Source organism: Scleropages formosus, chromosome 3 (genome assembly GCF_900964775.1).
Source record: "Scleropages formosus chromosome 3, fSclFor1.1, whole genome shotgun sequence".
NCBI lineage: Eukaryota > Metazoa > Chordata > Actinopteri > Osteoglossiformes > Osteoglossidae > Scleropages > Scleropages formosus.
The window spans coordinates 11,729,341-11,750,522 of NC_041808.1; the positions used below are offsets into that span (position 1 = coordinate 11,729,341).

The following is a 21,182-nucleotide window of genomic DNA, read 5'->3' on the forward strand; positions in this document are numbered from 1 at the left end:
TCTCTGCCCAGCATTGTCAGTCAGTGAAGGAGCTCAGGATTTATTTACAGTACAGATGCACGGCAGTGGCAGGGGGGAGAGATGTCTTTGGTCTGAAGCATAAATTAAACAATTTTTTTTTAAAAAAATATTTCCTTCTTAAAATGTGATTTTGGTCAAGTTTTGCAAACTTGAGAAATTTTTGATTCCTTCGCCAAAATGGAATATAAATGGCTCGTTGACATCTCGTGGACCAGAAAGACACACTCCAAGTGGAAATGCTGGGGTTGACTTGTAAAAGCCACTGACAAAGAGTAACATATTGCATGTACACAGAGGTGAGGTGTAGCAGGCAAGCGGGCACAGCGCATGCCGTTTTTCCGGCCGAGAGCACGTCGTAATTCAAGCCTGGCGCACCCCATCCCACCCCTTCACTCTCCGCCGGATCCCCTCTCCCCCTGGACCTGTTGATGGGCTCCCTCCGTCAACCTGAGGCAGGAGTGATAAATGTCCCTTATCGGCGTTGTCATTGTAATGGCCCACAACAGGCAGGGACGGGGATGCGGTGGGGGGGGACGGGTTGGAGTTATCGCCAAGTCCTGCCGGGGGTGGTGGTGGTTTTGAGGGGGGTGAGGAAAACGCAGCAATCTGCCAATCACCCGCCCTGGAAATTGCTCTGAGATTTGAGTCTCCAGACAGTCACCAGACAGGCAAAGCTCCCTCTTGCTGCCATTACACCCGTATATTTCTTTATTTTTTCTTTTTTTCCTAACGTGAAAACTCCTAAACGCCTCGATCGCCTGTCAATCAGACGACTTTTTCTACTTCCTCTATCCACTGTTGGTTAAAAAAGAAAATGGTAGTCATGGCCTGTGACTGCTTTTGCTGGTGGCTAAGGAAGACTTTTGGGCTCAGGAGGAGGAATTAAGAGCGAACATTACACACGAGCACCAGCCCAGTGAAATCACTTCAGACTCTTTTAATCCCCTATTGATTGCTGTGCACTCGTTTGGAACGCAGATCCCCTATGATACTGAGCACGCGTAGTGAGGGAGCGGGTTCTGTCTGACACACCCAAGGTCCCTCCGTAGGTTGTAAAGTTGCTCGGTGCAGCTTTCGTGGCAGGTAGCCGGCCGCCTTGAGAATTCAGCGTTAATAATCAGCAGATGTTAGCGAGTGAGCTCCGCGCACCAGGGCGAACAGCAGCGGAGGTGCTAGATCCCCCTCTGCTGTCGGAACTCGTAGCACACTGCTCCAACACAGCTGAGATGCGTAGCTAAGGGAGGGTGTCGGAGCGAAGATTACAGGATGTCCAATGGCGCCCCCGTGGTGCTTGCGGAAGGTGTCTGATTGGCCCTAATTTGGACCGTCCCTGGCCTTTCACCACTCCTCCAGGCCCTAGTTCGCTTTCATAACCTTCTTCAGGTCTGCCTCCTATAATATCCAGTGCTTATGGCAGCAATCATCCCTTCTCAGTGTAGCCTATATTTATCTGCTTTTGCCAAGGCATTTAACCGAAGAACACGGGATATTACCGTGCATAGAGGGAATTGTTCCTGGTGTGTGTATGTGTGTGTGTGTGTTGCTGCGCTAAGAACAGGCAGAAGGGGTTAGAGTCTCCTTGCGGCCTCTCGTACACACCGTCCAATCACTCTGGTATTGTCAGCAACCAGAATGGATGAATTTCTGGGTTACTGGACCATCCCTCTGAATAGCAACTTAATGGAATGCTATTTGGGCAAACTGTATGTGCTAAATAACAAATTTTCCCCAAACCAGAAACGTTAACTGCTAGCAATTTCATTTAGTGTTATGCTTATTTAATGTTTTATGAAAATTCCTTGTCTATGATCAAAAATGGTGTCATGAGCTGATTCATCTTTAGTCTTCAGGATGATGCCAGCACGCTGCCATGGACTTGAGTAATTATCTTTTCAATAATGGAGGTAAGAAGTTACTGCAAAGCCACCTGACCAAACATTGAAGCCTGACAGCCCATTGAGGGAACAGGGTGGGGGAATGGTGGGGGGGGGGATAGCTGAACAGAGTAAGAGGATAAATCACTTCCTATTGTATTGAGAGATGGCTAACTAGAAGAGCAGTTATTATTTCCCTAGTTTATTGCCCCACCCCCAGGCTATATTTCTGAGGCTCAATGGTCCTGACACAGTCCTTCTGGCAGATCCTCTGGTCGAGAAGGAGAGCGGGTGGGTGTGGGCTGCAGGGTTTGCCTGCCCAGGGAAGCATGAGATTTATCCATCTACCCCCCCCTTCCCTTTGATTCCTGACAGGTGCCGTGTTAACAGCCTGGTGAGCCAGAGTCATCTAGGCCCAGTCAGGGGGGGCTTAGGCTTTAAGTGGTTTGTGCGATTGAGGTGTTAGCTGGTGTCAACACAGCCAGGAGCTGACAGATGAGGGAAGTCTTGGAACAGGAAATCCCACCCCCCACTACCAGAGGGGAAGTATGACCACATGGGCTGCAAGGGTAGAGGTGTGGATGTGTGGGGGGGATCAAACAGCTTGAACAAAGGACATTTGCCAGGTATCAGAGAAAAATTTGGATCTTACTGTGTATTTTTAACCTCTGAACAAAAGGAATGAATGTTGCAAACTCATTGCCATCAGGCCAGGTCAGATTAGATAGAAGCTGAATACATTCAACTTCTGTCACCTCAATTCCATTTGTCATTGGAATCCTTCATACATGGCAGTATGGCTATGTCATTACAACTAGAAATGGAGCTAATTAAGAGCACCCCATAAATCTGTGCACTTAGTTAATGCCCAATAAGAGCAATACCTCTGGTGCAACTCTTTGTCCTAGAGATCCACAGTCATGCATATTTCATTGGCCACTCTATCATGAAGTAACACGTGAATATCTCCAAGTAAAGCTGGCTATCAAGTGCAGGAATTACATTTTATAAACAGGACTGTGTTCATATAGAAGTGGTTGAAGTTCTAAATAAGCCAAGCTGCAGCCCTGTCCTCTCTCTGCAAGGTTCACATGGAATGAAGGAACATTACCGAGCAACTCACTGAAGAGGCTGTGCTTGTAATTGTAAAAAAAACAACTTGTGTGCAGGTATTCATTGTGCCTTGGAAAAAAATTTGAATGCTATACTTGCAGCAGGACCTCTGGAGGCTTTTTCCCAGTATGCAACTCTGCAGGTCAGGTGGCAGACCATTTGGCATATCTCATGGCATTAGATATGATTCATTGCAGAGCCCTCAGTGCTTTCTCTTGTAACTTCAAAAATCATTAAGCCATGTTATGGGAAAGCTTCTTCCTCAAAAAAAGCATAATATCACAATTACTTGAGGCTGTATGGTTCTAACCTCTTTGTTGGACGCTGCTGGAAAGACCACCTGAGTCTATGACACAATTTAACACAACTGCCCAACTGTGACAAAAATGACTTGATTAAAATATCAGTTTAAACAGAGCAGTTTATGAGTTTGATTTTTAGAGGTATGAAAGATCTGAATAAGTCTTTCCAACTGCAGTTTGCCTTGCCTTGCCCCTGCCAAACAAACAGCCACAGTAATAATATTTCATGAGTGTCGAAGTAGGATGTACCATCAGGTTGTCTCCCTAGGAAGCCCTTTGGCTTGTTAGCCTTGTAGAGACTTTGGCCTATGTGGAGTGCCAGTTGTGTTCGCATGTTTCTGCGTGCCTGCCGTATCATCTGCGGTGGCACTAATGAACAGGGACGTGAGGTGTGTGTGGGGGGGGGAGCGTATGCGACGACAGCTCCAGTTCTGCTTCCCTGCTGAGCCCAATCTGCAGCCGCTTCGTCAGAATTCAATTAACTCCATTAGCCGCTGTTGTGTCACCATTAGCGGTAATTAGTTAAAACATCAGAGTATAAACAGCAAATTGGCTCTGGTAATTAATTCCCCCACTCGGGCATAGGAGAGCAGGAGAGAGAGGGGAGTGTTGATAAAGGAACCTGTGGGGGTTATCTGTTGCAGAGTGCTACCAATTACTGCTTAGCATTGTTTAAGCTGAGGTTTTGCTGCCTGTTTCCTCCCCTGGTGAGACGATAAGCGTTAAGCAGAGTGTCAGACAGCTTCCTCCTCTCTTGCGATGTACTTAAATACCAGCCGTGCGCAAAAATGGTTCAGCCGTGGAGCCGGGTGATGGTGCGACGTCCCGTGGTCCCCTCGTAGGGATCTTTCGCAATTGATGATGAGAAAAAAAAAAATCCACTTGCTCATTGTCCAGACTTGAAGGAAAGTTTTAATTGTGGTTTCGGGTGAAAAGGACACATCTGGGTTGAAAATCCTTGTAGAAGTAGCAGTGACATTCCTCCCGAGCCACTGACCTGAGCCAGCTGCATCACTGCAGCTCAGTGGTAACCCAGCTGTGGTGTTAACAAGCCCTGACCACAGGTCCCTCCAGGTTGAAGGCTTCTATAATGTTCTTGTGTTTCCTCCCTTTCAAAGGGACTCAACCGAGCAGTTGTGTCACCTGCGTGTCACACAGCCCTGCACCCAAGACAAAGAGGCCAGCTATGATAGCAGTAGACCCTTCCATCCCGCATCAGGAGCTGCACCTGTTCACCTCCCTTGGAAGACACCTAATAACCTGCCCAGCGCACAGGTCCCAACTGTCCTTAGGTATGCATGATGAATACATGAATTTCCAAGCTAGGCTTTCCTGTCTATTCACATTCCCCCCCACCTCGCAGTTATGGATGTGGGGGGATATGGAGGCGATTAATCCCATCTCATAGCACTAGCAGCTGGGGAGTGGCAGGCAGACAGGCAGCCTGGCTGGCAGATCTAACCCAGTAGCCTCACCCTCATTTCCCGGGTCAGCGCCTGGGTAATGGTCTATTAATTTGCTCCATTCTCCCTTGTGAGGCAAACTCAATTTCCAGTCCCAGCTCACAGCAAAACTGTCGACAAGGTGATTGATTGAACAAACAGCTGTCAGTACGGGAAGTATCCCCCCCCCCAACTCAGAGCCGCCATCGCCACCATCACCACTATTCCTGCACTACCCCCCCCAGCCTCCCACAACAGATACACACACGTTTGCGCAAGCTCATACAATCCCCTCCAGGTCTCTGTTCCGGAAAGGGCTGGAAAACACAGCTGAAACATGCACTGTGAGGGAGGAGCAGAATGATCTTGACCTGGCATCCTTCTCAAGACGATCTGGGACTCGCCTCTGGTTCTCGCCTCCGGTTTTGGGCCTTGTGACAGAAAGGCAGTGTGTGAAACGACACAGTTTACGAGTGGGTGCAGAGCAGGCAAAGCTCAAAATACTATACGCGCTGTGTTCCCAAATACTGCTACCTGTGCTACAGAGCAGGCCCATGGTAGGCACCATGCTCACTTTTCCTGAAGGTTCTCTAACAAATTTCTAAAAGAAAAAAAAAATTAAATTTTTGAGATTTTTGTTTAAACTGTAAATCACATCTCTGTAGTAGAGTGACGAGAAACTGAAACAACAAATGCTTCCAAAAATGTTGCCCTTGCTGACCTATGCTGAGCGGCGTGTGTGTGGGGAAGATGCAGTCCTGTCCACGGAGAGAAGGGGCGAGATTCGCGAGGCGGCCGAACGCAGCCGGAATCAAATCAAAACCCCTCTCTTATCGTGGCCGTATTTGCGGACGTTATCGGGCGCGGTAAAGCAGCTGTAAATTCAGTTTCAGCTGAAAAGGTTTCATTGTTTACCAACGCCGGTGCGCTGACGGAACGGAGGGGAACGTGAGGCGGGAGGGGGCGTAAACACTTGATGTATGTTGTAAAATCCATTTAAGATTCTGAGCAGGATAAAAAAAACAGAAGGGATGCAAAAAGGTGGACCAGACGTGCGCCATCGCTTTGCCAAGGGCATGGGAAGGTGTTTTGGATGGTAAATGCAGTTTGTATTCAGAGGGGCCTTTTCGCATGTTGTCGCGTCTGGCAGTGATTGCCGGCTTGCTGGCCGTGCGTATTTTGAAATGTGCAAGCCGTACGCAGCGGTCGTCGTCGTTGTCGAAAAACACATTGTCTTTAATTCGAACTTCAGAGAGGGACGCTCACGCCCCCAGCAGATACTGGGGCTTGTAGTTATGACGCGGCGTGGCGTGACAATTTGTTTCTCCGTAAAGTCATCCGTGAGGGCAAATTTTCTTGAGGCCTGTTAAAAATGAGCATCTCTGAGGAAGATGGATGCAGTTCCTCTAGGGGTTCGGCTGCTTTTCCAGCGCGCTCGTTCCGTCAACGCCGTGCAGCCCTGGCCTCAGGAGCGCCCCCATCCCGTCGCCTGACTCCCTACGCGGGCCGACGCCGACCCTGGGCGAACGGCCGCCGTGGGGAACTCGGTCTCCGGAGCCTCCGAGGCGGGTTTTGAAAATGAAAATGGGAAAGTCTCTTTTCCGACGAGAAGTTCAAGGGCCTCCATTAATTCAAAACTAAAAGTGACAGTTTCATCTACAGCGCAATTAAATGAAGTCACCTTGTTATTTATGTTAATTAATTTGGCGGATGACTTTGTAGCTCTTTCACCAATGACGAGGCAGAGAAAAAGACTCGGGACAAGGGGAAAAAACCGAAAACGCGATTTCGTAGCTTTTCCGAGCTGCGGCCGCTCGGCTGTTCCCAGACTCGGCGTGAAGCTCCAATCCGCAGCCCGGCTAGGCCCATTTTCCCAACAAGGTCGGCCATTAACTTCTTTTCGCTTAAAATGGCCCCGCAGCTGTTTTGTGCGAGTGCGGCGCTGGAGCGGTGGATCTCGGCGTGCTTAAATCGCCCAGTGCTTAATTCCCAATCGGCTTATGTTTTTGAGCAGCGGCAGTTTTCCTAGCAAACCAGCTCTCGGCGAACAGGCTTCTGGCAGATGTCTGCGGGTTAGTTAATAATCATGCGCATATGTGAGGACCAGTTAGTTCCCCGCATCGCTGAGCGCGTTGGACAGCGGCTACAGGTATCCTGGAGCTTGTTAGAAGGGGGTGTTTAACTCCCTAGGCTGCAGCACTTTCTGCACCCCATTCCCTCCCCAGACTGTACAAACACACACCAAGCGCAAAACCCACACACCCTCAAGCTGTGTGTAAAGCGCATTGAAAGGCGAGACTCTGCCAGCAGTCAGGTACAGTGAGCACTCGCGAAGGTGGGGGCTGCCCAAATCGGGGTTTATGGACGGCAGCTGTGCACAACCCCCCCCCTCCCCCGCTCCTCCGGGAAGCCCGGCAGGGGGTAAAGTGTAGCCACAAGTCCTCCTCTCTGCACAAAGTTACGACGCTAGGGTTTTTTTTTTTTTCCCTTCCAAAAAAGACGCCCAAGGCCGTCCCGCCAGCCTATTAGCCCTGCCTTTGTTCTCCCGCCAAAGCACTCAACGAAAGCCCTTAGAACTCCCGCTCCAGCAGACCCGCTGTTCCCCCCAATTCCGTAGAAAACAGCACGGCCATATTCACTGGCCTCCCTTAGATCGCACGCGGTATCCACACAATGGCTGGCTAGGAGAGGACAGTATGAAAGAAGCGTAAAGGCTATGACAGCAGACGATTGTTAAACCTTTGAGTACTGGTGTATGAGTTGGCCTTGAATATTGAACATTTATGTATTGCAATGCTCCATTACTGGTGTAGTTTGCTGAGCGCTTGTGCACTTTTCCCAAGTGAAGACAAATGAATGAATGCACAAACGTTAGTGGGACAGCTGGTAGCGTAGTGGTTTGAACAACTGCCTTTGGACCCAAAGGTGGCGAGTTTGAGTCGCACCTCTGGCTGTAGGACCCTTGAGCAAGGTACTTACACTGAATTGCTCCAGTAAAAATTACCCAGCTGTATAAATGGGTAAGTAATTGTAACCTTAACATTGTAAGTCGCTTTGGAGAAAAGCATCAGCTAAATGAATAAATGTAAAGGCACACATTCTGTTTTAAATGCTTTTTTCGGAGGGAAATAAAGGTTGACTACAGACCTCTTACAGCCCCCTTTGCTCACCCTCCAGAAAGTGCAATTAGCTGAAGAGATTCTTTTTGCAAGTTTTCTGCACCGTATTATTATCATTTTTATTTATTTAATTGATGCCTCTTCCGTGCAGCAACGCTAAATGACATTGAGACACTCGGCTTGACCTGACTGGGGCTGCTTTCCAATCTGAAATTAATTCCTAATTTACTTACTTAAACACTTTCTGTTGCTCTCCCTTGTTTTAACTGAGTTGTATTGCATTTTTCATCACTTTACACATTGTACAACTATGCATTTTAATAAAGTAGTTGACATTAAGCACCTTGCTGAGGTGTGCTATTCGTAGCAGGTCCCACCTGAGAGCTGAACTGGAAATTGTTCGGGTTACAAGTCCGTGATCTTAACTACTGTGCCACCTGTTGTTCCTATCAGGGCACATCGCAGCACAGGCCACCACTCTCGCAACTTTGCCTGTCGTTCTTCCCGTCTTACTTTTTTCACCCTCTTTCCTCAACCAGCTCAAGTGCTATGGGTGTTCATTCTTTAAGCGTGCGATGAATCTCTCTGATTGAGAGGCTGTATCTCTCATTACACCTCTGATCTTGGCAAGGGAAAAAAAATTGCGGGAGTGAAAATATTGGTTTTGTTTACAATAATTACAGTAAGTACAAAGAATGAGTGAAACGGGGTGCGGGTGTGAAGGTGTTGTTCCTCATTGTTAGTTCGAGTAACAGATGGTAGGTTGATAATTAAAGGCCCGTGCATGAAGGCAAACTATGGCAGAGATTAAAGGGAAAGACGGCGCACGGGCTGTCGGAGAGATGAAATGATCCATCATGGCGCATTAGGAGAGATGAGGCCTGCACTCAATCAGGACTGTCAGGGATGAGGTGCCCCCCCCCTCCAGGTGCTTGGCATTTTGGTGAAGAATCGCAGCACTAAAAAGTTTTGTCAGTGCTGTTTCCTCGTTATCGCCCCGTGCTCCCGCAGATTAAACAGGGCTCCCACCCCCTCCCATTCCCCCACCGTCTTTGCTGCGAGGGGTCCAGGCTGAGGGGGGCTCCCCACATTAATCATCTTTAACGCGCTGACAAGCACCATGCAATACCAGCCCCACAACCAGCACCGCTACCGCCCCCACCCACACCGTCCCTTGAATTTATCTCCTTGTCTCTGAATCCTCATCACTCACAGTCTGCAGAGATAAAGGGAGAGGAGGAGAGAGGGATACGCAGCCGGGTGGAGTGGGGGTCAGAGAGTATCAGCTGGATGTGAAGGAACGATGGACCGAAGGACAGTGTGAGAGAGAGAGAGAGAGGGAGATAAGTGGTCAAAGGTGAGAGGAAACAGTGCAGAGACAAATGAGGAGGCAGAAGGTAAGCACACAGGTACAGCGGAAGAGAAGCTGGAAGTGGTCGCTCCGTCCCACCACGTTGAGACGAGGGAGGTGATTAATTGCTGGTTGTCTCGAGCCGGTTGCTTCGTTCGCAGGAGACAGCCCAGGTTGCTGAGCACGTGGCTTCGCAGGCCACACCTAATGGGGACTGTATAGGAAGAGCATCAGTCCCGCCCTAGGTGGCTCGTCGTAGCTGATTGATGGACCGCTGGCTGAGCAGGGAACTTGGAAACAGCCGTGGGGTTGGGCAGGCGGCCTGGTCGCAACATCGAGGACATTCCAAGGCAAAACACTGGGGCAAGAACACGTGAAAGACGGGAAGGTGAGAACATCGGAGATGTTAAAGCTCAGCAGAACCGACGGTCCTTAAGGTTGCTGCCGAGTTAGCTGGAGTTGCGTGTGGAGATGGGCCTCGTCCGCAGTCTCGCATGGAGGCATTCCGGACCCCGACGGCGCCTGTCAGCGCGCCGCTGCAGGACAGATGCCAAGCTTGTATAAGGAGCAGGACAGGTCATTAACCGTGCTCCGAAAGAACCAAGCTCAGCACCGGGTGGGTGTGGGTTACGAAACCCGACCTTGTCAGGCAGGCGGAAGTGTGCGCGGAAGGGGCGTGCGGGAGCAAGTGAGCATGCTGGGGCGAGAGGGGATACGCGGACACACGCCGCTCAGCGATATGCGACATAGCGACCAACTGGTGTTTCTGAGATCTGGAGATCTGTTTCCTGACTTGTGTTTGACAGAGACGCAGCTTCAGCCATCACGCTAAAGTCGTGTATGCACGTGAGTGTGTGTGCATGCATTGAGGAGTTGCTCATGTGCTACATCCTACCAGGCCCCGGGACCCCTCTGGTGCGGCATGGGGCCTGTCACCGGGCTGACAGCTCGGCCCCATCGAGTTGCCCTTCATTAGGCAAGCCGCGTGCTCGGATGTCAGCCCCCCAACGCCTCTCCTGGTCGCACCTGTCCTTACCTGTCTGTTCCGGATCAAAGGGGTGCTTTCTGGCAGCTAAAGAGTGGGAAATAAATAAGACACCATTATCCGTTTCTATAGCATCTTCTGGTTATCTCGGAAAGGTGCGGGGAGGGGCGGGAGAGCAAAAGTGACAGACTCAGCAAGCAGCACATTTTACGGTAAAATTAAAAAGAGACAGTCGCACGTATGAGATGCGTAATATACAGATTCTTAATTTAGAATGTATAAATTTAGAGAAAAAAATAATGGAATAAGTACATTTCACTTACAGCACTTTGGTGCAGACCCTGCTGTATGTTCTTGTGTATTGGCTGGAATAGGTGGTTAACTCCAATTACCTGTAGCTGAGATTGTCCTTCTCCAGCTAACAGGTGGCTAAATGGGAGTGGGGACGGCGCCGGGCCGTCGGGCGGCTGGAGGTGAGCGCCGTGCTCCTTGACAAGAAGTGAGGGAAGGTGATTAGGAGTCGGCCAGTGGCTCTCCCTTGTCAGCCCGGCTCTGCCATCAGCCCTGGGAGGCAGATAAAAATGACATCCTGGGAGTTAGGAGGCGAGCGGGCTCTCATTTGGCAGAGGGGGGTCAGATGATGTTTGGAATGAGTACTGGCATGCCCACCAACTGCGATGATGCCCACGGCCACATCGATCGGCAGCCTTGCCTCCTAATTGCGTACTTGTGAGTCCTGCCTTGTGATTTTGCACTTGTAAAGTCTGGTTATGTGGCTGTGTACCTGCATGCTGTAAACACCTGTAAACCTCGTGTACCTGTACTCTGCGCCACCTGACGACTTGCAACCGATGTTCCACATCCCGGTTACCCATCTGTAATTTTTTTTTTTTTTTTAATGAGCTGATTGATTTGCTTCCACTCAAAGCCACCATCTGCATAAAAATAGGGGTGAAACTGGGGATGGAATGCAAGGAGGATGGCTGCTAAGACTGGGGTATTTACACACTGCAAACTGTCCCAGCATGCCATGGGGCATGCGGCACCTTCATGCAATGGAAAAATAAAATAAACACATAATAGCATTTTAAGGTTTGTTGGGAGTCAGGAGTCAGGTTTAGAAGCCAGTCTTAAGGTGACAGCTGGGTACCAATAAAATGTTGCATTGCATTTAAAAAAGAAAAAGAGTTATTACTATACACAGCGTTACTTTGTGGTTCAAGCTGCTATCATGTAGAGAGTTATCTATTGTATTATGTTTGGCCAACACTTGCTCCCAGTTTGTATCACAAAAGTTAATTGTGTCTGTGGCATCTCAGAGCAGACCCTTTGAAACGGAGCTGTACTTTAGGTACGTCACCAAAGCCGGAGGTGGATCGTGACCCCTAAACCCCTCCCCCACCTTCCCTCACACTCGTTCCACACCTCTAATGTCCCCCCACCCTCGACACTGCATTAGCGGTCACAGCTGCACAGTCTGCCAATTACTTAGAGATAATCAGCGCACTTAGCGGTGAATTCATTATTAATTACCTTTGTACCGCTGGTACTGGTGTTTGAGCAGCGGGCCCAGCTCCCTGCCCTGGTGTACATCTGCAAGCGTGTGTGTGTGCCTGTTTGCGGGCGTGAGGGAGAACAAGTGTGTGTGTTTGAGTGCATCTGTCTCATTTTCCGCCTCTGTGTGTGTGTGTGTGTGTGTGTGTGTGTGTGTGTGTGCGCGTGCGTGCATGTCCGTGATCGTGGACTGAGCACATGCTGCAGGAGGTGACAGCGTGTGGGTCTGGGGAGACAGGCGGGCGGCAGAGCGATCAGGACTTGATTACCGGACCTATTGATTGTGTACGAGTGAATTAAACTTGTTCAGTTGGTTGTCAGGCCTCCTACCTCTTCCCTGCTCTCTGGGGCTCCCCTTCCAGTGAAGTGCATGGCGATACGCACCGCCAGAGGCGAGCACAGACTAATGCAGGACCACAACACAATTCAGCACTTGTTTAATTAAAGCGCTTAATAGAATTGGTATATAATGTTCGCACTGTAAGCTATTGTTAGCTCCAGGACAAGTCTCATATGTCCCACAGACAAGTGTGGAACGCAATATATGCCAGGTCGGGGGGGTGTTGTTTTGTGCGCGGAGATGAACACATCTAACACCTTTTCAAAAATGAACCGGTACGCCACTGCTTGTCAGAGCCCTGCCTTTCAGAGCCCTCGGTGTCGAAGCACAGAGATGGCCGTAGCCGATGGAGGGCGATTGGATCGCTCTTTGTTTACTCTTGCGGATGGTGATTGCTTTGGCACGGCTCAAATTATCTTGTCAGGGCAATAAAGCTGACCGCTGCTGGGCGGCATGACACAGGGTGAAGAAAACAAAGGGGATGATGGGGAGGAGGACGAGGACTGCGGGGTGCGGGAGGCGGAATGGGGGGGGGGTGTATGTGGAGAGTGAAACAGAGATGAGAGGAGAAGACAGAAACTAAATAAATGATAGGGATGGACAAAAAGGTAGAGCAATGGTGAGATGTAAAAAAGAGAAAAAGTGGGTGAGAGCGCGGAGGGGGGAGAGGGAGTGAAAGAGAAAGAAGACACGTAGAATTGTAATCGATTACCCATTTCTCAAAGTCACTTAAAGTGTCCAGAGCGCGGGACTGTTAAGTGGCAGCGCTGGGAATAGGAGTTGGGTATGCGTCGGCACGCTCGACTGGGGTGCTTAGTCGGGAGGGGCGAGAACTGGGGGGTTTGGTGGTGTTAGAGGAGCGCAGAGATAGAGATTGGAGGTGGGGGCTGGGTGACATGGTAACATTGACCCTGCAGCTCCTTACTGATGAATCAGTACTCCTGCAGGAAGCGGTTCTGGCAGGCCAATATCTGTGCAAGGATATGTGCCCCCAGAGGGGCCCCTCGGCATGCGCGCTTGTGTGTTTATGTCTGTTTGTTGCCCCTGATCCATCACTTGGTGGAATTATAGGCCCCGCCGCTAGCCAAACATGGCGCTCGCCCTCTTGAGTCAAGGACACGGCTGCGCCCTGGGACGGCTACCGCTAGCGTCTCGGGCGATCGCCTCGCCAAACTTTGGGGGCGAGGTGTTGCTGCACGCATGTGTCGGTCCAGTCACTGTGGCGATGGCCTGTCCATCCCGGACATCCTGTTGGCTCGCCACCCCATTGTTCTCGGCGCTATAAATGGAGCTCCCAGCTAGACCGATGGGGATCGAAACACAGGAGACACACCGCGGTTGTCCAGGAAGTCTCCTCTTAGCGTTTATTTTTACGGAGGAATGTTTTTAGCCCGGGAAAACCTTTCGGACCACCCGCTTTACCACCCCCTCCTCTTCTTTGACCTGCTCGGTGATGTCAGCTGGCTCTATTTTAGGACCAAGGAAGACAGAAGGCAGCTGGCAGTCGCAGTGTTGCTCTCCAGGTCATTGTTACAATGAGTGGCCACAGGGCCATCCAAGAGGCAAGGCGGTTCTCGTGGAATAAACCAGGTGTCTTTTATTGTGCCCCGTTGTTGTGGCCCGATGTTGTGACCTTTAGCCAGCTCGTTGAGAAGGTTGTACACCGGGAGTGCCATTGTGCTGTAGGTCTTTGTCCGCTGACATATTTGTGTGTCTGTTTTCCTTTCTGTAGTTCTGGCTAAAATGATCCAAATTCAGAATCTGATACAGTACTTGGCACCGGGCTCAATCGGTCCAGCGTTAACTGTGTCAACGAGGTAACCTGAGCCACAGAAAGCAGCACCAGCGGTTCTGGTCTGCTGAAACCTGAGGTGCTCGGTCCAAAGGTCCATGGGGACTGCCTTGCGGTCTGATGTCATCCTGCCCCAGACTCTCTCAACCTCTCTCTCTCTCTCTCTCTCTCGTCTCTCCTCTTCCCTCTCAGGCAAGAAGAAGGTTTCCCTCTACGACAACCAGGCACCTATCTGCCCCATCTGCCAGGTACTGCTGCGGCCTGGCGAGCTGCAGGACCACATGGAGCAGGAGATGGACCGGCTGACCCACATGCACCTCAGGTAGCCATCTGGTCAAAATCAGCCTCCAATGAAATGACTCCATTTCCCTTGGTCCCACACGCAATTCTTACACACCCCTGACTGCTACTTGCACCACATAAACCTAATCATACTGACGCTGATAAAATGCTCTCCAAAATCTTCCAGCAGACAACGGAAAGAAACGCAGAAAGACCGCCACACTTGCTCTTTACCCCAGAGGCAGTACAGCCAAATTCCTCTAGTACTACTGACGTGGGAGACAAACTCGTCTGCTTCTACCAGGAAGGGGATTGTGGTAGAGCTTAACATCCACATCCTTAAGGATACCTTCATCCAACCCCTGGTCCATGCATAACACGACCCAGAGCATTGATGTATTACAGGGCTTGGTGTGGACGGGAAACAACAGCACCACCGCTTTGCAGGTTGTTGTTTATATATCACCCCACACTACATGACTGCTGACAAGTAAGGGCTTCTTTTACAGCCCAGGAGATGCGTAAGTACCATAGATCAGAGACAAGATCCGCAGGTGGGGTGACAGTAAGACAGATGCAGTGGCCAGTTGGCTGCACTTGATCACTGACTCTCTGGAGAGGAGCGGGTCAGCTGAAGGAAGATAGCCAGCTACACTCCCAGTCTGGGGCAGATAAATCGCAATAAAATGGGTGAACTGCCACAGTGAAGGGGAAGAGGCATCTTGCTTCTCTTTTTGACAGAGACGTTGAAAGTGCGGCTACCCTGCCCTGCAAACCTCTGCCCCTTTCTTCTGCTCCTCCTGCCTTCTCGGGCACCTTCTTGGGCCTCCTCAGTTTTGCTGGTCCCCACACCTCTTTCAGCCTTCAGCATTGCTTGTGCCACAGCTGCACTCAAAAGGCCAGTCCCCAAATGTCTCTTACCCCAGAATTCGAGCCAAGCCATTGCGACTGGTGCTCTGAGGCTGGCGCTTTGTAAAGGACACTTGTCGGTCGTGCCCTATCCATTGCTTTTCCTGCCTACCTGCCGCTTCGGCCCAGATGGAGGGGTATCCATCACGCCTCGGTGAGAACTCATCATTTAATAATTAATAAAGGCCACTCGGTGACCCGCCTCCTTGAAGGCAGGAGCCTTGGGCGTGAGGAGGTTGTCGGGCTCCGCTTGATGGCAGCGGTTATTTAAAGAGATAGCGTCATCCTTCCTCGTTTGTCAGCGGCAAACTCCGCGTGGCTTTGACGCTGGGTGATTTAGCTCCGCCCGCGTCGTTCCCATTAACCCCTTTGCCGTCGGTGTGTGAGTTATTCTATGGCAGGGGTGAGCTGTTAAGTCTTGATTTAGGGAAGTCAGCCTCTGCACGGTGGCCAAGGGCTGGCAGGGGGGTGCTGGTGGTCTCAGAGCAAAGGGTGAGAGGTAGGTTCACAAGCTGTGCGTGAACACAACCAGTCCCTCACTTACTGTAGGTCTAAATGGAAAGCCTGGCTGTGCAGAAATCTGTCACTGGAGAAAAATACCAGCTCTGTCATTTGGACACATATGGGAGCTACTGTTTGCTATCAAGTTGGTCACCTCTTTTCAGAATACAATTAGTGTCTTCTGTATAAATTCATTATTTAGAGTGTGTTAAAAATGTAACACTCATGCATGTTTTATCTTTTGTTTCAGATTATGTGTATTGACACTAATGCTCTCTGGACTGAAAGCATTATTGGAAAGTGACCCTGAAAGTTGATTTGCACAGAACATCAACTTAAGCTTGTGTGAAACAGAGGGGGGGGGGGGGGGGGGGGTCTTAGCTTGTCCTTGGATCCCTCGAACCCCCACTCTTTCTCCTCTCTGTCCCACCCACACAAGCGGTTGCCTGTTGGTCCAATAAGGCAGACGCCACTCTGCCTGCATTACTTATGCATGAAGCTCATTGGAAGTGACATGCCGAATTCGGGGCAATTTGTGGTAAATCTCCCTTTAATAATCCCGTTTCATTTTGTCCAAATGAGACTTGAACGCATGTAAAACAGAGGATATTTAAGATGTAGAATTACGCTCGGGGGGCTTTGGGGGTTGCAGCGGGAGGGGTCGGGGGATAAGTTGGCGTGATTTGGAGTGTCCTCGTGCCCCCCCCCCCAGCACTCTGCGTGGCACCTGCCCCACTCTCGCTCCCCAGCCTTCACTCCTCATCTATGTAAATTGAAATCTATCATGCCCTTTACACATCAATCTGTGGGAGGGGGCCACGCAGAGCACAGCAATCCGCATACAGCCGCGTAATCAATCTGCCTCCTCTGGAGCGAGGGGAAGCCGGGCGCCAAACAACACGGAAAGCAATCTTTATCTGCGGCCTCCGGGAGACAGGTCGCTCCCTCGCCACCGCGGATCCATGGATGCGAACGATGGGAGGAGGTGGGGAGGTGGGGAGGGGTGGGAGCTGTCCAGGGTGCTGATGTGGTTGATCGCAGGTTTATGCATGTGCATGTGCCTCAGAAGAGAAACAAGAAGAAATACAGTAGTAAGACTGTTTACCCTTCACACCATGCCAAACAAGTGTTATTCAATAGCCGAACATCATTTGACAAGTACAATTAAGTGAAACCGAATCAGTGGTGATTTCGAATAAACATCTGGTTTAAAGTCAATTTCCAAAACAAGATAACGAGACATAAAATTTAAAATGACGAAAGGATGCTTTGAATGTGGAGTGGTTGGAGAATATGACCACTGGATTCTGGTAGAGCGTGGAATTCTATGCACAAGGGTTTGCTAACCTGGCACACGCACCAAACGTATGCATGGAAAGAATCAAAAAGCGCACCTGAAAATCTTTTTATTAAGACACGTTATTTGTTGGGCCACAGGATCTTTGGCAGAGGATTCATTTCTCTTCCTTTCAGCGCTCCGACTGAGGCCTTCATGCCGGAAAAGAAACAGCTGGATAAGAAAGTGCGACCAGAATCTTCCCCCAACACATTCATTCCTTATAAACAAATTCAACTTTCTACCATCCCTGCAGCACTTTGCCTTTTACCCCTCTGCTGTCTGTCTCTGCTTCCATTCTCTGGCTCCGTCGCTCATTTTAAACCCGTTTCGTTGGCTTGACGAGACAGGCAGGCATCGTTTGCTGGGTCGCGCGTATCAAAATTCATTGGAACGGGTGCGCCCGCGTAGCCGCGGAGACGACACTACTCCTCTCCCATCTGACGCTCCCCGCCCCTCTCTGTCGCCTTTCATCTCCCTCTCTGTCGCTCTGCATCCTTGTCACCTCTCCCCCCCACCTCAGCCCGTCAAATTTACTACACAGTCTAGTCAGTGTCCTTCTTTATTTCTCCTTGTTTGTTTCTCCGCAGTTTCGCTGAATCTGTACAGGTGTATTTGAACAGACAGGATGCTTGACAAGCGTCCAGAAGCGAAGGCATCGCTCTGTAATTCCGGCGTGCGTCAGGCCTGACCAGTCCTTCATCAGTTCCGTCCCATTCCTCCTGCTGTGAGAGACATCGGAGCAGTGGTAGAACCTCAAAGAGCTAATAAGATGTGATGTTCTCCCATCTCCTTCACACGGCTCTACCTCTTCGCTGCTGCTGCGACTGTCAGGACTCCCAGACATGTTTTCGCAGTAAATTAGTGCAAGCAAACTATTTTCTTCGGCTGCCTGGTAATTTTGCGTCTCGGGAACGAAAAGCCTGTTCTTCTGAAAGAGCCTGCTGTGGAGTTAGACATGGGGGGGTGTAATTATTAACAAAGAGCCGCTGGTGCCTGAAAAGAACAGAAGCATCCCTTAGCCCATTAACCCAACGCAGGGTCCGATGTGTGCTGCGCAGAGGGAGGCCTGCGCTCTGCGAGCCACGTATTGCCTGGCTGAACCGGGCAACTCGCGTCAAATCCAGCGCCGCCACCGTAACTGCGCCCTGCCGCCCCACCGCCAGCGCGGGATCCCGTCGGTCTGGATTACCGAAACGGCGCATTAGTCACCGTGCTTTGAAAGCAGGAACTCCTGCGGTGAAGATGGGGGAATGGGAGAGAGCGGCTGGTGGGACACGACGCAGAACGCAGAGCGCAGACGCAGAGCAGATCTTCGATTTACGGCCGAGGGGAGTGCGTTTATTATCTCACAAACAGCCCGCCGCCCATGCTGTGGATTTATCCCCTTCTCGGGGGCCTGGCTCTGATTTGTTTCACCCCTGTCCGACACATCAGATCAATCACGGCGACCCCAGCGTGGGGGTGACAGGGGGCTGGGGTGACTTACTGTCGCTGAGGAGGCTCATCCTGGAGGGTAAGGTTTAACTGCCCTCAACCCCCCACCACTTTCTCCTCACCTGGGCTTCTAGTGGCTACACGAACTAGCCGGTGTGGGCCTCTGATTTGAAAAATGCTGTCATACATTTGGATTAACACAAGTACACTGACTTTTATTGTGTTAATTAAAAATTAGACGCATCAGCTCATCTGGCCCTTTTTCTTAGAATTTCATCATAACACACTGTTTGTGCTGAAACCCTGTTTTCTAGACCTGAGAAAAGTATTAAAACTGCCGCTTTAAAAGGTTTAATTTGAACCCTTTTAAACACAGCAGAACAGTGTTTCCAAATTATGTTTGAAACTGAGCTATGGCCTTAACGGTGCAATGGGGAGAAATTAATATTACAAAATAAACATCTTCTTAACTCTTTGTGGTGTGGGCGATGTGGTAAAATCAGTTTCTTTCAGTAAGCATGGACATTCCGACCTCCAGTTTTGGTCCCTTCTAGCATGTCTCCCGCATGTCCTTTCCCGCTCCTGTATTGTACTATCTTGTTATCTCATATGTCAAATACTGTCCTCCACTTCCTTTCCCCTCATTCCACCTCAGTTTCTGCTGTCACCTTCCCCCCCACCCATGTCCCCTGTTACCCCTCCCCCCCCCCATCTGACACCTTTCCTGCCCTCATCTCCACGTCCGTGCCGCCAACCCCACCCCCCACCAACCCGCTCGTCAGCCAAATCACGTTGGCGGATTAGGACCTGGGCAAATTCAATTTCTGCGCCCCGCCGCCGCCACTCGTGGGCCGGGCCCTTGTGCGGGCCACAAAGTGAACATGACAGGGCCCGTGTTGTTTCTGTCACTTCCACCCAGCTCATCTTCGCTCGGCCTCATAAAAATGTATTGATGTCCCTGGTATAGCGAGGGAGAGACACGGAGAGAAAGAGAGAGGGATGGAGGGTGGGGGTGAAAAGAGAGAGAGGGAGGGAGAGGGAAAGGGAGGGAGTGGGGATCTTGACTTCGGACTCAAAGATGTTGTGAAGATTTCAGAGAAAAATAGAGAGTTGCACACGAGGTCGATTCGGGAAGCTAATGTTCTAACTGTAAAGGTGGTTGATGAAAAAAATTGTGTCCCCAACACCACCCCAGGCAGAAGAGATCGCTGCCAATCCGAGCACTGGGCACCGACAAATGTCCCCTCATGTAGCCTAGCATGAGTCTAACACCCTCAAACACCAAACTGCCCTGTGACCGCGCAACAGCGACAGCTAAACTGCCAGCTCAACTCCAAGAGCGCCGCACCAGCGTAATGACTCTGGCAGCGTATAAATTTAAGTACACATTTTATAGGTTCCTAAAACAGGACTCTCATAAGCCCTTAAATGAGAGGCAAATACACTATATTCCTACTGTTGTGTAGATGATGATTTCATGCCAAGTTCTGTTATTAGACCCAAGGAAAAGGAAAGCGAAAGAAAGCGAGGAAGACGAGAAGAGGGGAGAGGGCGATGAACAAAGAATGACAGCATGAGAGCGGAGACATTTGGACAGAAAGAGCAAGCGCTTCTCTATATACGTGGAAGGATCGGTGGGGTGGTGATGGGGGTTTTGGGGGGAGGGCGAGCGACGGGGATAGTAGCATCTTGGAAAAGAGATCTGATATGATATGTCTCTCCCCATTGTCGGCGCACGCTTTATCCGGCCTGTTTAATACTTTCTGGCTCCTAATCAGTCATCTTCAGCGGGCGACGTCGCGCTGCTCGTGATGTGATGTCGTTAGCCCTGCCGGCCTGGCCCCAGGGATGGAGGCCCAATCTCGCTCTCCCGCCTGCCTCACCCCTCTCCTCCGCCTCTTTGATACAATGTTTACAAGCCGCCGCATTGTTCTTAACATATTTCAAAGTCCTAAATGCCCAGGGCGTATCACTGACAAATCAAATAACAGCTAAATCATTTATTTCCCTCAGCCTCTTGCTCTTAGCGGAATGGGGGGGGGGGGTCCACGAGAATGATTACTTCAATAAAAAAATTATATCCTAAATCCGCTTAGTTGTCGTACTTTGGACAGTAATTGTTTCAAATTCAACGTGGCCCAGGGGTGGGTGGTTTGAGTGGCACAGAGGGAGGGAGGGGCGGTTTAGGTGGGCGGGGGTTGGGGGGGGGGGGCGTGTTAAATTTGAGTGTGATTAAATCTGTGATTGGTTCCGTGATGGCGCATCTGAGCAGAGTCTTGATCCAGGTCGCCAGCTTTCGCCACCGAAGCGGGGCGAGAGAGGCCGAACAGCTTCGCCGGACGGAGAGCTCGGACGACGGTCCGAGATGGGTCGGCAAATGCCCCGCCCCCACGTCCGCACACACGTGCAGCCCCTCTGCCACGCCGCAGGTCGCTCTGAGAGCGCCTCCTTTCATTACGCTAACAAACAAATCCTCAATTTCTGTTAGATAATTTGGCCGATTGCCATGGCAGCATTCCAAGGTGGCGTCCAGCTGTGTTTTTGTGAGATAAAGGGGAAAAAAAACTGCATTTACGTTGTTCTGTAATGAGCTCGGGAGTAAAAACAATGTCTAAATTACAAGGTTCACGTTGTCATCATTTACGGGTTTTTCTTTTTCGCTTTAATATTTGAAGGATTTTCTTTTCTTTTTTCATTTCGATCCTTTAACAAGCAGCACTTGCCGTGCCGTCCTCTGTTAAAACAGTAATACAGCGTCTACCGTAATCTGAGCAGAAGTTACAGTGAAATGTCTGCAATAAAGGATAACCTGACTGTACATATT

General features: G+C 50.2%; 1 protein-coding gene across 1 annotated transcript in view; it reads left to right on the forward strand.

The window, feature by feature from the left end:
• rnf220a (ring finger protein 220a) overlaps positions 1-21,182 on the forward strand; it is a 132,746-nt gene that overhangs the window by 77,229 nt on the left and 34,335 nt on the right. The window contains exon 3 of the mRNA XM_018753594.2: positions 14,086-14,215. Within this exon, the coding sequence (XP_018609110.1) occupies positions 14,086-14,215 (130 nt within the window). The remainder of the gene's footprint in view (positions 1-14,085; positions 14,216-21,182) is intronic.